Source organism: Seriola aureovittata, chromosome 20 (assembly GCF_021018895.1).
Source record: "Seriola aureovittata isolate HTS-2021-v1 ecotype China chromosome 20, ASM2101889v1, whole genome shotgun sequence".
NCBI lineage: Eukaryota > Metazoa > Chordata > Actinopteri > Carangiformes > Carangidae > Seriola > Seriola aureovittata.
Window position 1 is genome coordinate 10,438,985 of NC_079383.1, and position 17,486 is coordinate 10,456,470.

Genomic DNA, 17,486 nt, shown 5'->3' on the forward strand with positions numbered 1-17,486 from the left:
GTGGAGCCTCCTTACTAATCTAACACAGGGCTCATTTAACACAGTGCTAATGAATAGGGGCTTTGATTTGGCAAGGGGTTCTGAACCACAGGCCCACACACACTCATAGTCATGCATGGGGTGAGGAGTTCAACCACTGTCTGCTTCCTTAGAAATAATCAGTCTATTTCCCCCAATAATTACTCAAGCACTAATTTATGTGTAGTAACACAGCAACAGTTATTTTGTTTCAGCTTTGATATACATAGAGCATGTTCTATAGTGTTTCCTGCTTAGTGCATAGATGGTGAGTTTAATTTTTAAAGTTACAGTTTTAAACATATACCATGAGGATTAGACTTTTTTAAACAAAATGCTAATACACTAATAAACATTGACCATGTTGCTCTGCTCAATTGAACTTATCTTTAGTACATCTGCCGACATTATTGCACAGACAATAAAGATGTGGTGTACACAAGAGACTGTCTTTCACAAGATCTTTGGCACACCATATGCTATTGTGTACACCCAGTAGTTTCAGATGCATACGAGGAAAATAAAAATTAAATTTGAAAAACAACTATTGGCTGTACAGTATAAAGACCAAAACCTGAGAAAAGTAAATGTCAGTGGTGTTGGTTTGTACATGTATGGTATATGTGTACATACAGTGCAGACTGTTCTGTTGTCCATGTGTGTGTGTTAGATGAAAGCGAGAGAGGAACATGTGAGGCACCTGAACCAGGATGTGGTTGGTTTGCGAGCCACACAGGACTCTCTGAAGAGAACCTTGGCAGTGAAGGAGAAACACACACAACAGCTGGTCCAAGACAACTCACAACTCAAAGAAAGTCTGACCTCGCTGCAGAGCAAAGTAGGTAACACAAACACACACACGCACACACACACACACACACACACACGAAGGGAGTTTTTCTTAAATAAGGAACAGAATTGGGCAACCTTCTCTATCAAATCCACTCAGGTACATCAGGGAATTCTCCTCACTTTTTACTTCCTTCACAGTTAATCATCCCCCTCCGCCTTTCCTCTCTCACCCTCTCTCCATATTTAATAACTCATCGCCACCATCTTAGCTCCGCAGAGGTTTGGCTCATTGTACAATAAAGAACCATGTTCGTATTAATATCACTTAGCCAAGAGAGAGACCAAGAGTGGAGGAGGGGTTAAATATTATTTTGTTTTTTTTCCCATTCATAATTCTTTCTTTAGATCATTTTTTTTCTTTTACTTTCTTTCTTTCTTATTCTTCTTTCTTTTTCTCTCTCATCTCTCTTGTCCAGTCTTGCCTTCACCCCAAAGAGAACCAATGGTAATGAATGGGAACATTAAAGAGTCATACACATGATGAATGGAATGGCCTTTAGGTTTCTCTTATTGTCCTTTTTCTGCTTTCCTTAAAATTCTCTCTCTCTCTCTCTCTGTCTCTCCCTCTCTCTGTCTCTCCTACTGTATTTCTTTCACTCTCCTTCTGTCCGTCCTCCTCTCGCCCCTTTAGGTATATTAGAGTGGTGCATGGCAGTGATGTGTTTTAGACTTAAATTAACCCATTTACTGTGTCCTTGACCAAACCAAGTCATTCATCTGCTACTAGTGTTTTTTCAGTGCGGGTGCCTGCCAGCCAACTAAATGAAGTACATTCAACATAAAAAAATGTTAGTTACTTGACTTAGCGAATACTCGAAACACCCTCTTATGCCGACATTATGCCCTTAGTTTTCCAACACTAACTTAATTTTCTTACCTTTTTGACATCGACGGCAGCAGTTCAGATGTGATTATTTGAAAATTGTATTTGCATTTCCACGTATAACTGATATTCTGGGGCTCACTTCACATACTTGCAGTGTTACAGGTTTTAGTAACAATTTAATTTTAGCGAATGTTAGCCATTCCAGGACTGTGTGTACATGGAAGTACACAGAATGATTTTCAACATTAGAAAGGTGGGGTGGGTTCAAGCTTATCATCTAGAGTGAGGATTAAAGAAATGCACAGTTTTACAAGGATCCATGTTAATAAAAGCATCTTGTTTCTCATGTCTGATGGGCAGCAGATAGAAAAAGGATCACAACTCTCTGTGAGTGCTGCCCCGAGGTTTAAGAAGCACTAGTCTAAAGCAAGTGTCCTATGACTTTATGATGAGTATAGTCAAGCAATTTTATTGGTCCTGAATCTAAGCAGTAACTGCAGGGTTCCCCAACCTGGCACAATGCCTTTATGATGTTCCCTTTCACTGCTATGGAGACAGAGCAGAGGCAAACATCCTTAAATTCTACTTTCATCTCCTCTTTCTGCTAGACCCCATTCTTCTCCATCTGCTCCTTTCCTCCTCAGCTGTCTCTAAAACTGTCCCCCTCGCAGCCTTTGGAGAAGGTTCAAACCATACAGAACCAGACACGCTGCAATTATTATTCATTTCTCTCCCCTTCTTTTTTTCTCTGCTCACTTCTCAGTTACAAATAAGTGATTGCATGTTGACTGACATCACTGAGACCCCGGATCAGACCAAAAGCAGTTTGAACATGGAAAGACAGCAGAAACAGCAGATCCAGGACCAGTTGCACCATGGCAACAAAGAGGTAGAGCGTCTTCAGCAGGTACTGACGCACGTGCATCGTACCACTGGAAAAAAGGTAATTGGTTCCTCAAGGTCTTCATTCAAATATTTAATTATGAATTCTTGTAAAACCTTGCTTGTCCAGTTTTGCCCTTTTACTGTAACAATTCAAGTGAGACAAGCGCATTTGACTTTCCTGTTGTTGGCCATGTATTGTTGACATTGATACATTATCAGCGACTTTGTTTGCTCACAAGGTCAGAAATGTTTTCCACATAAAGTGGACAGTATCAGGGAAAAAATGGTTAAACTGAAAATATGCAGGTTCTACAGAATGGAGATGAAATATAATATTCACTTTAATGTAATGCATTGTCTTTTCCCACAATGGGGCTGATAAGAGGGGTCATACAGGTGAGGGATTCATTTAAATATTCAATTTTCAAATGTAATATTCACTGTGACAGGCATTGTCTATTTCTACAATGGTGCTGATAATACAGTTTTAGATAATGGGTAATGGGATGTTCTGATATTTAGAGCCTTATTAAAAACACACACTTTTGACAAAGACAGACGACAAAAATTTGGATTATTCTGTTAAAATAGGATTTTTCTTTTCTATTAAGATGGCAGTAAAACTCAAAACTCACATGTTCAAATGCTACATTGCCTTTTAGACCTTTTTATGCTCTGCCCTTTTTTCTGATATACCAAAAGCATACAGTATGTTAATTCTTGCTGGTTTGTGTTTAACCTTCAATTAACCATGTTGGAAAGATACTTTTCACTAAGCCATTGGTGAATTTCAAAGGCTTGGATTTTTTAAAAAGGGAAGCAGCACACGAGGTTCAGTCCTTTTCACTAGCAAGCCTCTTCAGTAACAATACTCATTTTCAGAATATTTTTAGGGTTAGGGTTCGGGTCAGGATTTTGTTGGCTATAACTGAGGCTATTGTTGCACCTGTCACACAATTTATAGAGGGCACATTTAAAAGACTACTTGCTCGATAGCTGTTGTTATTTTATGGCAAATGGGCTTTGTATAATAACATATTTCAATCAAAAATTTTAGAGCATATTTTTGACCTCTTGTAATTCACTCTGGAGGAGTGAAAATAACTCCAGTGTTCATGCTGAAGGATGGAAGCAAACTGTATCGAGACTTCACTCCTTGTCGGATAACTCATTTTCAAAAATCTGAGAACTGTGTAAGATGCATGTGAGTTTTGTATGCATGAATAGTGTATTCAGTAAGCTATACTGTACATCTGCATGCATGTGTGGGAGTGTGTGAGGTTGTGTCTTTCATGTTAAGATTCGTTGAGTCAAGTATTGGACCATTACACTCTGTCCAGGGATCTGGTTTCTGGTCCACATCTGGCCCTGCTTTATGCACCAAAACTGCTTTTTCTCTGATCTATTACAAGCCCTCTCTCACACACCCACACATGGACACACACACACGCGTGCTTCATGCATTCACTCATCCACACTTCATTCCATTGTATGGACAATGGTAGAGGTAGGTGTGTGGAAAAGAGAGTGAGTGTGCCTGCTTCCACTTGAATGTAAGTGAAACCGAGAGAACTTTGTATTAAGTATTTTCCTTTGCAGCTCTAAATGTCCTAACATTAGCACAGCTGAACAAATACTGTCAACACTCTCTCCTTCATCTGAAATGTACTCTGCTGATTCACTCTCCCTCTTACTCTCTCCCCCTCTCACTTTGGCTTCTTTGCTTAGAAGAATAGGGAAGTAGTTTGCCTTTTCTGTAAAGAATAAGTAGTTCTCACTTTTTTCTTTTTCTTAGATCTTATTCACATGAAGTAGACGGGTACATAGGGGACAGCAGATAAAGAGAGGAACTACTGGTCTGTCTTGAGTCCTAGGAGTTATGGAGGGTTGACTTGATCTACTGTATGTGTGGGGTTCAGTCGATATTTCTTTACTCATCAGGTTAATTTTAACAGCAGGGAGAAAAAGGGGGGGTGAGGAGGGATTTGGTGTGAGAAATGTAGAAAATGGAGAGAGGTTGTGGGATGTGGGGAGGAAGGATAGCTGAGAAAAGGAGAGATACATTGTGATCCAATGGGTAGAGTATTCCTTTTAAAACTCTGGGCTTTGGAGGTTCAGTATACTTTGGTACAAAATTCCGTCTTTCCATCTTTGTTTTTTGTGGGGAGGTCACACTGTTTTTTTTATACTAAAAAAGTATTTTGATGTGAAGGTTAGGCCATTTATATCTTGTATCTCCGCACCATCACAATCACGTTTTTACATGTTTGATTCTGAATATACTAGTGGGATCTGGATGATTGACTCACATCTGCATGGAGACTAATCAAAGTAAATAAAATTGTGCCTGAGAAATTGCTGGAAGTATTCAGCAGTTTTGTTCAATTTAGTCGTAGCATGAGAGCTTTTTTTGTTACTCATTTTCATTTCTGTGTGCTTATAGGATGCGACATGAAAACATAAATCTGTGACTGTTAGTTCAATGTGTGATCTTTTTGTTTATTGTTAACACTCCAGCATATTCTGGCTGGAGCCCCCCACTGGGACTTCAGTTTAAAATGTATGTACGCATAGTTATTCTTTCAAGCACATTGGATAACAGATTTGAAATTGCATATTATTTGAAATGGACAAGAGGGACTGGGTGGAGTGAGAAAGCAAACAAGAATAAAAGGAGACAGAGAGCGGTAGAGTGGAAGCAGAATTGTGAAAAGTTGTTCAAGCCTTCAAGGTTGGACTTGGACAAACATTGGTCCTGCTCACAATGCTTTACAACTATCAGAATAGCTTACTGATTTTCTCTCTCCTGCTTTCTCTCTTGATCTCGCTTATTGCTCATTTCTTTTCTTGCCTTGCCACTTCTCCCTTTCATCCCCACCCCCATCACCACCCCCACCCCCAACTGTTCAAATATTATTTCTCCCCCTCCTGTCGCCCCCCCCCCTTTTCTCCCTCTCTTTATCTTGTCATTGCCTGTCAGTAGGGATTCTATCTGCAGTGAGTGTTGTGTGTGTGCGTATGTGTGAACACATAAGACTGAGATACACTTAAGAGCTCATTGATTTAAAAATACCTTCGATATTGGAGGTCCCCTCCTGCAGATTCGTTCAGGAGCTTATCACACACACATAGACGTATCCACGTAGAGATATGCATAAACCAAAGCTCCACTCCAAAGTTTCGTCTTAAACTTTGTGATTGACCTAGTTAGCGTGTCGTTTTGACAAGTTGTCTGTTTTGACACGACATCCTCCGGTGTTTATCAGCATCCATTCTGCCTATCACACGCTCACATTGGGAATTTACACACATGCGCATGCACACACACACTCAAAGATAAATCAAGCTAAGTTTTAAAATTGGCAGGAAGTGAGTGTTGTATTTTCTGTTGGTAAGTTTTTGTAACAAGCATAAATGCTTTGGTCATTTTTTTGTGTGCGCAAATACAAATCTGAGGTCTCAGAGTTTTGGACCCCACTGTACTTTTGCACTATTTTATCTGATGTCTATGGAAGGGAAAATACAACAAACCTGTATTTTTCCTGTCCAGCGTACCTGATATCTGTATGACTTTGTGTGTTTACATGAATGCTCATTTGTGATTTAGCTGCTATGTGCATTGCAGTGCGTACGCAGTTTTTTTATTTCTCTCTCCCCTTGCCGTAGCTCAGGTTTAGTGTGCCTGCAAGCTTGGCCGCTGACAGGAAAAGGTGAGAGGTCAAAGAGCCAAGTTAACTCCATCAATCCCCCTGGACAGTTACAAACGAGCCCTCAACTCTGGTCAAAACAATCCCTGGATCATGCAGGACGGACAGGAGGTAGAGAGGGATAGAGAAAGAGAGAGCGAGTATTTGACTCATTTCACCATGAAGGACTGTTGTGTGTATAAATCAAAAGTGGAAACTATGTCAGCATCAGATGTGTACAGTAATACGTATGCAGTGCAAATTACACTGAAAAGTCAAATTTTTTCATTCTTATTTTTATGTTGTGGAGTAAGACAAGGCTGTTATTCAGTATCTATATACAGTAAATTAACTGACCTAAAGTGGGATCCAAAAGTGTGAGTCTGGGTCCCCAACTCCCAGACATAAATAAAATTCTTATTTTTCAAAGTTGATCTGTTTCTCATTTCAAACTCTAAAAGCTTAAAGGAAAGGCTAAACATCTTAAAAAATTTAGTCAGACATAAGCAGTGACGAAAATATCCCAAAACACATTGGAAATCTATTCGGCTCAAAATGCACAGCACATAACAGCAGATACTTGGCCATCTTGACTGACCTCAAGAAAAGAAAAACCTTGACAAAATTTAGACTCAGTGAACAAAGATAGAAGAAAAAAAAAAAAAAACATTTAAAAACATTTTCCAAAAATCACACTCACTTGAAAGCAAGTGCAGACGTGCACACACACATTTGGCATAGAACTGAAGTTGGTAATTAGGGAGGGTCACCAAGGAAACGGACAAACGCAAGCAATTGTCAGGCATACTGTATACTCAAGAGATGTATTAACAACCATTTCTCTGCATGTAGCGTCATCCACCTACCACCACCAATACCTATTAATATAACACATATTATAACAAGACTAGAAAATTGTATTACTAGTTTTGTAAACAGTGACCTAAGTATTCCTGTTTCCTTAGATACAGTTTGTGTTGCCAGTGAGGAAAGGAGATATGACTTATCATAATGTTACTTTGTAAAAAATAACATCAAAACAAACATCTGTGTTTTGCAGTGTCCGTAAATCATGTTCATCTTCCAGATGCAGAAGAGGGAGATGAAGATATGTGTGCTGCTGAAAGAGCTCACAGAGAGTAAGAAACAGCACTCTGATTGTCAGAAAGAGGTAAAAACAAGAGCTTCATTATTCACCAACCAGATATTTTTTAATGCTCATGATTCCTATTAATGCTAATAGTCTTAAAAGGCAGTCATAAAATTTGATTGTTCATTCCATTATCAAATAAATATAGTTATATTATATTTTTTGATATTTATGTTTATTTGATAATTGAATCAAAAACAGAATCAGTGTAATTACACATTTTGTTTACTGCGCATTACATAATGTTGAGTGATCTGAGAAATTACTATTATTTTATTACTTTTACATCTGAGGGTGTTATTTAAAGACATTTTGTTATGTTGTCATACAGTGGGTGTTCTGGTTTATGGTTAAATTGTAGCACTCAATTTCACTGCATGTTTCCTAGTTGCTCCAAAGAGAAAAGGATTTAGAGACACTTTACCAGGAGAGGGATGAACTGAGAGCCAAGATGGAGGACCAGAGCAAAAAGTGTGTCCATCTAACCCTGACCAAAGAGAGACTGGAGGCTGACTTGGCTCTGAGCTATGAAAAACTCTACAACTCGCACCTGGAGGTCCATCCTTCTCTGTGTCTGTCTGCATGTGTTCATGCATCTGTGTGTGTGCATGTTTAGGTCAAAGATATGCTGCAAAATCTAATAATGTTAACTGAGTCTTTAACTAAAGGAACATAATGGGCTAAAATTTGAACATTTGCATTTTATTGGAATGTAGTTTTAAGTGTATTATCTGTGTGTTTAGGTCAGAAGCAGAGATCAGTTAATTCTGCAGTTAAGAAATGAAATGAAGACAGCTGAACAAAAGTATCAAGGGACACAGGAGCAGGTGAGAAATTCACCTATTTGCTTGTTTTTGTCTGTAATGTGTGTTGATTTGCACTTTTCCTGTAATTTATATCTTTTATGTCCTTTCTGAGTTTATTTTTGATTATCTGTGTAATTCCATCATATTTTCATATTGTTGCAACTTTAATAGATTTTGCTGAACAAATTACAAATGATAAAGAATCATATCCCTTTTAATATGACCAATTTAGCACCTTCCAGCTATGTTGCATGCTGTGTTGGGTTATCTGGATTTGTTTCTGTTTTTTGGGTTTTGTCTCAGGGCTTAAATTCCATTGTAGGTAGTACTACAAGGGTCTTAAACCTGTCTCACTATTTTTTTTCTTCTTTCTTTTTTCATATGCTGAGGCTAGGTTGAGTGAGTGCCCTTGTGTTTTTTTTGCCAACAATGCCCAGCTTTACACCCACAGAGTTGCACACATCCACTCGAGGGAAGTGCCCAAACCAGCTACAGTCTTCTACTGTTGGCTACTGAGCAGCTCCATTAGAACAGTGGGAGGTGTAGCAGCTTGCTCAAAGGCTCCTCGAAAGTTTGAGCTAAGGAAAGGGGAATCGTTACTCATTCATGTCTGCTGTGCCCACATTTTCCCAGCTGGTCCTGAGACTAAACTGGGAAACTCTCTGACTCAAGCCTTATTTGCTCACTTTTAGGCAACTGCCGCCCCCTCGCCGTCTTTTCTGTCTGTGTGTGCTTTGTGTGCCTACATAAAGTTGTTCCATTTCCATCCTTTTCAGTTTTCCTCCCTTTCCTTTTCCCTTTCCCTTTCTTCTTGTTTAGGTCGCTGCACTGGAGGGTGAGGTAAGAAGCCTGAACCACAAAGTCAGAGGACACCAGGAAGAGGCCTGTCAGTTAAGCAAAAAATGTAGAGATACAGAGCACCATAAAGATCAGAAGGAGAAAGAACAGCAGCAGCTACACAATCAGCTCCATATTAGTCAGCAACAGGTAAGGAATTCTCTCCTCTTCACCTTTGCTCATCTCCACCTCCCCCTTCAGGTGAAATCTATAGATCAGTTGAACTCTGACCTGAAAGCTGTGGAACAAGCTCACAAGATTGATGCAGAATGCTGGAGCCAGAGGAGCATCCCGGCTTCACAGCCAATTGAAGCAGAACAAATCTGAGCTCGGCCAAATGCAGAGCAGGCTGAAGGATTGAGAGTCGGAGGTCACAAAGCTCAAGGACAGTTTAAATCAGCAGCACATAGCCACAGAGGAAGCAAGTCTTTTGTGCATTCAGTTGTCAATCAGTTGAGCCACAATCCTGCAGCAAAACAATCTACTGTGTTAATCCAGTGAACAACATAGAAAGAAAAATCAGACGCACTTATGCCTCTGAGTCCGAGTGATCTAAATCACAGTAGACAATCAAATAGTCAGAGTCTTCTGCCAGGAAAGACAAAGTGACCCGTTTACAGCAGACAAGCTTTATTTGGCAGTCAACTTACATATATCCCCATCTACATCATCTGACTTACTAAACAAGACAAGATGACCCCTTTGTTTGTCAACCTCTCACATCCAATTGGACCCACATATGAATGGAGAGAGGGAAAGAGACCAAGAGATTAAAAAAAAAAATAAGTGGAGAATAAAGTTATTATCAACTGAGGGTCGACTTGGGTATTCATGTGACAACCATGAATGCTCAGAAGCCAGGCCAAATGAGGTTCATCAGGTCATGCGGGTCAAAACTATGTGTTTTCCATCATGTTTAATGAGGGCTATTTGTTTCCCCAAAGCACAAGTTCCTGATTATGGAAACAAAAAAGCCATAGTGTTCCTATTTAGCCTTGTTATGAGGCCTTTCATCCTGAGACAGAAAAAAAATGCTAACTCCACTATCAGTGTTTGGACTGTTAAAGGGAAAGACAGAGAGGGAAAAAGTAACATAGAGTGCTATAATAGGTGTAATTGGCATATGACACCTGAATTTATATTACATCCTTCTCTCCTCTCCTCTCCTCTCTTCTGGTTTGTGTCTCTTTCTTCCTTTGCATGAGCAAGTTTTCTACTCAGTCATGCTCCCTTCTACCGAGCGTTAGTCCTAGATGGGCCAATTTAATCCCTGGTTAAACCAAGCCGCAGTGAACCACTGAAATCTAACTAGTTGGCTGTCATTAGTTGTAAACCCACATGTTCAGATCCAGATTACAGCGGGATTAACGTGGATGAACTCAAGCTGAGTGTTGGAGTGGGTTTAACTTTCTCAACCTCTCCCCTTGAAAGGTGAGATACGGTAGGATTCCTAGTGTAACACCTGGATTAAGCTTGGTTTCACTTCCTGGGTTCCCCTTTCATTATGACAGAGGTTACTGTAGAGCAGCGCAGTATATTGCGCCATGTTAGGAAAACTATCATATATCTATTTTTCTATTTTTTCAGGCACATTTAGTCATGATGAAGCATCAAGTATTCTGTTTCACTGATTTTGTAGCATTATGATAATGATGATGGTGGTTCTTGCTGTAATCATTGCAACATTTTTCGATAGGCTTATTTATTCTTATTCTTTTGTACATGCATTGATGCTTCCTACTGATTTAATCATCCATTATTTTCAACACATTCAATCACTCCACACTCTCACAATTTTCAGCTGTTCAGTAAACTTTCTCAAGGGCATCAAAGTCAAATCGCTACTCTCCTTTAAAATGTAACAGTCTTTTGGTCTTTCTACTTAACTTTTAGGCTGTTAAATAAATAAATAAACAGCTGTTAAATAAAGAGAAAGGGTTTATTCTTGTCAACATACATTCTACATTTGTGTTTGCTTTCAGATTGAGACATTTGAGGGGAAGCTAAAGAAACAAGAGGATGAGATGGAACTTCTTCATCAGCAGCTGAAAGGAGCCAATGAGCTGCTAAAAGATGCCAATTTGCAAGCCCAGGAGCAGAGAGAAACAGTTGCAATTTTAAAACAGAAGTACACTGCAGCAATAGAGAAGGTGCATAGGGTGCAAGGTCAGGTGGAACTTTTAGAAGAGGAACTACAATATTCACAGCAACAGGTAGATGGTGCTAACAATACTTGTGTATTGAAGTTTATAGTCGTATCTTAAAATTGCATTCTTGCATGCTTAATGAATTCCATTAGCTCAACACTTATTCTACAAGTTTACTGTGTTTAATGTGTCTTAAGTACTAAGTGAAGCCACAATCGTCTTTCTTTGCCTTCTTCACTGTGATAAACTGGCAGCTGGGAGAGTCTCAGTTAGCAACTCATTCAGTGAAGAGAGAGCAAGCAGAGCTGGAGCAGCGGTACCAGGAAAAGGTTGGCCAATGGGAGAGCTTGCAGGAGGCTCTTGATCAGTTGGCAGATGAGCTCCAGGCCAATCAGAACCTACTCAGGAAGAGTCAGCGAAAACTGGACCACTTCAAAAGCCTGACAGGATCCCTGCAGGAGCATGTGGACACACTTAAGCAACAGGTCAGGACACACATGTACACGTTAGCATAACATAACCACTGTTCCTACGGTGGCAAGTTTACATACATAAGTCAACTATAACTGACCACAGGACCAAATGTTACACAACTGACGTTATGAACGGTTTTATGATGTTTAGAATATTTGGCAGTAACCATGCACAAGACCATTGATGTAGTAGGTTCTAATTAATTAAAATTTTGCAGCATAAGTGCTGAACACAAGTAATTTGTTTTTTGAATGATTTCATTCACTAACCTGTGCCAAGCAAATTAAGTCACATCCAAAACATCAATTCTGAGGAAAAACTGCAGGAGGTCAAGCTCATCTGTGGAAATGTAGTAGCAAGTTTTCATCTTCATCAGGTATTGTGGATGCAGCTCAAGCTGTCCAAGTTTAGTAGGCTGGCCTTGTAATATTTCTTTGCAGATGCATCACAAATAAAGAAACTATCAGAACAGTGATTAATGGATGAAAGGATGTTTTGCTGCCTTTTCATGTTTATTAATTAACAATAGCTAGGTAGAAAAAATAATTCAATTCACTGTGCTGCTCAAAGGCTACCGGCAGCTACTTTTAGGGTGGAATGTTTTCTTGCGTGTTACTCAATGCATGAGTTGTGAATCAATCAATACAACTTAAATGTCAATATAACAACTTTGACCATTTCATTTGTTTTATTGGTTTTCTTGCATGATATATGCTGTAGTGATGATTGGATTTTCAATCACGAAAAAAATGTAGATGAAGTTCATGCCAGCTTTGAATATTCTGTTCCCTCACTTGCTGAAAAAAGTGGTGCAACACCACACCTGAGTCTGTGAAGTGAGCCCAGTCCTGGTGCACTCACGCTGCATACTCTTATGTGTACCCAGAATGACAGACACACTGAGAGAGTCGGTAGAGAGACTTACACAGCGGGGGCAGTGAAAACTTTATGTATGTTTTTGACAGTCCACCGGCCCAGATTTGTCCTGGTATGCCCAATGGCCAGTCCAACTATGAAGGTTTTTGTTGTACCTGGGTGGTGCGCAGTCAGAGTGTATATCAGTTTGTAATAAAAATCAATCTAACTTAATGTTAGCTAGAGAAATCTACCCTTCTCTTTCTTCCTGTACTCTGCTTACTTTCTCTCACCCTCTTGCATCGACCAGGTGTTGCCATGTGTCTCCTTTGTATCTGTTGTTTCAAATTAAAAGCCCTATAAGGGAAACATTACATAAATTGAGATGCAAACATACATACAGTGAAGTGGTTGTCATTTATCCCTCTGGGCAGAGGTGCACCCAGGTGCTTGCCTGCTCCATTAATGTTGTGTGAGTGCATCCATGGGTGCATCCATCCCTTTGTGTGTGCGTGTGTCATTGTGCACATGCATAAGTGTATGTACAAGTGTGCTTTTGTGCATGTGTGCAGTTGTGTGTGTCACTTAATCTTTCTCCCTTTTCTTTCTGTTTTATATTTACTACGTCAGGCAACAAATGAATCATCTTTATTACGGAGAAATTTAATTTGGATGAACTTAACTGCTGCCACCAAGGTCAGACGGGCAGAATGTCATTTTAATCCAATCAACTTTAATCTGTTGGTTATAAAAGAGTTAGGCTGTTGAAGAATGGCTGTATCTCAGGCCCTTTATTACACTGGCTAATGACTTTGATTGTGAGGCGCCTATCAAGAGGTTAGGAGCTCTTATGGAGCTTCACGTCCTGCTAATTCTCTACCTCATGCCAGTGCTGGGCTCAACTAACCCTAAAGTCACTAATGCCTTAATTCCCTGTTTACAAGAAGATATAAATCGAAGAAAAAGTACAATACATTTAAAAAAAAAAGAAAAATAAATAACATAAAAATTAGTGTTATAGCTTTTCATGTTGAGCACAAATGGAAAAATAAGCTGAATTTTCTACAGTAGCTTAAGTATTGTATCTTAATGGTATCTCTGTTCTCGTCCATTTGTATTCTGACTGGAATATTTCACTATAATGTTAAAATGAATTCTGGAAGACAAGCAAAATTTTCTTCCTTTCATACAAAGATGTCTACTTTAGAATTAGTTGCTTAAATTTACCTATATAAAGGGCAGCAGCTAATAGACTAGGACTGAGGGTAGTAATACATTAAGCAATTTATTGCATAATGAACATAGGCAATGTTCTCAGTTTTTTGCATGGAGATATTGCTAAGATTCTTTTTTATTATTAGGTATTATTAGTGTTGAGCTTGTTTTGTTGGGGTCTGGAACACCAAGGCCATGTGTCTCTCTGCTCTGTGATGCAACAAATCAATACACAAATGAGTGTCATACATAATGATGTGTTTCCTTAATGGCACATCAGTGTCATTTGTTATTTATTAGTAAACCAAACTGCATATAATCTGTTGAAATGCCATTCATTACAAATCCACTCATTTGTGACTTTGGTTTGTTAAGAGTCATTTTGGTTTCAGTCAGTGTGTGATTGACTAAAATCAGCCTACCAAAAAACAAGAATTTTTGAATATGTTTTTTGAAATATTAACAGTTTTTCTTCTTTCGTTTTACCTGTTTCACTTGCTCTCTGTACTCATAGGAACTGATGTTGGAATGTGACCTACGGCTTTATCAACAGAGTCATTCTCATTCTGATGAGGAGTACCTTAGCCTGTTAAGAGACAGACAGCAGCTACAGAAGGTAAGGCCATATTTGTAGTTCCTACACATTAAGATTATCATTACAGATTACACCTTGTGCATAATTTCATCACACTAAACCATTAGAATATACAGTATATTTACAGTTATATTCAGAGATAAGAGAGAGATGAAATTTTGTTACATTCTAGTTTAATTCAAAAATAGCACAGATATAACTGAATTCAGTTAGATATGTTTCTGGGTGTTTTGTATCTGCGTGTGTGTGTTTCAGTGCCGTGCTGAGCAGGATGAGCGCATTGTAGAGTTTGAGAAGGCTATTCTTCAGATGAAGTCAGACCTGGAGAGACAGTAATAACGGAGTCTATAAAACTCTCATTCTCCTCTGCTGATCTTGGTTCCTGTCCTTGTCTCTCCTCTCATGCCCTTCCCTTCTGCATCCACCCGCCACTCTTTCATTCTCTTTACAGTCTGCCTACGAAATGACACATACTAGCATACATGTTCCATGGAAAATGTATCATAATCTGTTCAAGTGTCTCTTTTGATTTGGCTAATCTATTGTCTGATTTTTTTCTCTCATTTTGTTTATTGGTACTATGAATTCCACAGCAGTTCAGACGTACTAGTCACTCTTTGCTGTTCTCCCTACAGAACCCAGGAAAAAGCAAACTTGAAGCAAAGTCTTGCTGTATCCCACCATACACACCTGAGCAATCGCAGCCAGCTGGAACAGGAAGTGACACAGCTGAAAAACAAAGTAACACATTTAGAGCTTGAGCTGGCAGACACCCAAAAGGTATTAAAGTAATGCGTATCTCCTTACCTGTCCTTTAATTTAGAGAGAGCCATGTCAGTTTGACCTTTCCCCCTTTGCTTTTGAATTCAGAGGCCTCATCCATTGTCCTTAAATGTTGCCTATGCATGCATCTTGGGCTAAAAACATGAGCTGGAGATTCAGTTCAAGTTTTCTAAAGAGGAGTGCTCAACACACCTTCGCCGGCACCACACACCCACCACTCTTGATTTTCCTGTGATTGCCTGGCAGAAACAAATTGCCTCACCATTAATTAAAGCACCAAACGGTGCCAAGGCTGGTGAAATTGACTCCAATTAAGAGCTCAATGGGACACTAAATATTCAAATTACTCAAAGTGGTGACTGTAACCTGGCAGTGTGCCAACATTGCTGGCAGTGAAAGACACATCATTCGCGCGTCTGTGTGTGTGTGTGTGTGTGTGTGTGCGCGTGCGTGCGCATAGATGTAGGTGCGTAGGAGGAAGTGCGAACATTTGATTTTACACATTCATTTGTTGGTCTTCTGGCACATGCAAGTTATACACATGTCATGCTTACCAAGATCATACGCATGCACACACGTTTTTTTTCTCACAGGCACAGAAACAAATACATTAGGAAAACTGTAGTAGATTCTCCTCTTGTTGTCAGGTCTCAGCCATTCTTTCAGTCTGCTTCCCTGTGGAATATCACATAATGAGTATGTGTCATGTAAGGACACATGTATTGAAGGCTACATCTACATTTTTCACATGCATTATACATACACACATTATTAATCTTTATTATGCATATATACATGATTTTACAAGAATTTAATGCTTTACATTGATGCTTTGTCATATTCTGGCAGAATTCAGAGCTATTGACAGTGAAAGATTCTGAATGAAAATGAATATAAAATATATATAATTTAATAATTAATTTGTTCTGTTAATATGTACACATTAAGGCCACAGCAAATACAACTGTTCATGCCACATTCACAAGTTGTCAGGAACATGTGTCTACATGGTGTACAGTTTGTGAGCATAAAAAAGTGTCATTCAAGGTTTCGCATGGATAAAAGCAAATGCAAGTGGGGCAGCAAAATCAAATGATAAGTAGTCACTCAAGACACATTTAGGGCTCCTTTTGATGCCAAGTGTGAAGTGCATCCTAGATAGTCCAACAATATAACAGATCAACAAGTACCACACATGCATGCACATGAATGCACTCATTCACTGTTCGTCTTTGGCCTTTACTTATGCTACAGGTACATGTGGCGCTTCTCAGGCAGTCAGAGGAGGAGCTGAAGGAGGCCCGGCGGGAGGCTACAGGAAGGAGCAGGGAGGTGGATGTACAGAGAGGAGAGGTGCAGAGGCTTCAGGAGGAGTTACAGAGGGAGGAGGAAAAGATGAGGGGTGCCATCAGAGAGAAACAGAGCCTGAGCACTTACATCAGGCAGCTGAGCCAAGAGCTGGAGGAGTTACGGAGCAAACATCAAGTGACAGGTAACAATCAGTCAATAAATCTATCAGTTACTCATTTTATCCATCCATCTGTCCATTTATCCATCAACACACAACTTTTAAGTCAGCCCACATATACATACACAAACAGTGTATATACATATACACTTTTTTATTGAACTGATAAATCATTTATTATTAAATTAACTGGATTTTGACTGATGGCTCGTGCAGCTTTGGCACCTGCACAGTCAAACAAGTCATGTACATGCATAAAGTCAACATCAGCATTTTTTTATATAAAGAAGTGAGATTTTATCTGAGTTCACTGTGATCCACTAGTTGGCCTGCTCTTCAAACACCGATCACATTCTAGGGGAGCTGTACAGTGTGTCCTGCCTTTCGTTAGAGAACCAGCCACACTGCTGTTAGCTCAATCAGTTAGCGCAAATTAGCCAGCAGTGGTACAGCAATGTGGTGATTCGGTTGCTAGCTGTCTGCACACAAAGTTAACTCAGACACATACACACACACTCACACTGTAGATTGAGGTTTGATTTAATGGTGCACTGCTTTAGCTGTATGGTAATGATCTGGTTTATCTGTGTGTGTGTGTGTGTGTGTGTGTGTGTGTGTGTGTGTGTGTGTGTGTGTGTGTGTGTGTGTGCATACATGTGCGTATGCATGCACATGCCCGGTGGTGGCCTTTGTAGTAGTGTGTCAGTGCAGGAATGGTGATGGCTGGGTCTCTCTGGGCACAGAAATGTCTCATTAAGAATTAACGTACACATCTACGGTCACGCCAGGCAAACACCTCACATACACACACACACAGCCATTTTTCCCAACTCCCACTGCTTTAATTAGCACATACACACTTGCTCTTCAAAGTACAAACACACATACA

General features: G+C 39.5%; 1 protein-coding gene across 1 annotated transcript in view; it reads left to right on the forward strand.

The window, feature by feature from the left end:
- Positions 1–17,486, forward strand: part of LOC130160935 (myosin-11-like) — a 99,344-nt gene that overhangs the window by 49,389 nt on the left and 32,469 nt on the right. Inside the window, exons 5-16 of the mRNA XM_056363742.1 lie at positions 689–856; positions 2,460–2,639; positions 7,355–7,438; positions 7,806–7,973; positions 8,161–8,244; positions 9,043–9,210; positions 11,043–11,273; positions 11,462–11,692; positions 14,266–14,367; positions 14,602–14,678; positions 14,982–15,126; positions 16,384–16,621. Of these exons, the coding sequence (XP_056219717.1) occupies positions 689–856; positions 2,460–2,639; positions 7,355–7,438; positions 7,806–7,973; positions 8,161–8,244; positions 9,043–9,210; positions 11,043–11,273; positions 11,462–11,692; positions 14,266–14,367; positions 14,602–14,678; positions 14,982–15,126; positions 16,384–16,621 (1,876 nt within the window). The remainder of the gene's footprint in view (positions 1–688; positions 857–2,459; positions 2,640–7,354; positions 7,439–7,805; positions 7,974–8,160; positions 8,245–9,042; positions 9,211–11,042; positions 11,274–11,461; positions 11,693–14,265; positions 14,368–14,601; positions 14,679–14,981; positions 15,127–16,383; positions 16,622–17,486) is intronic.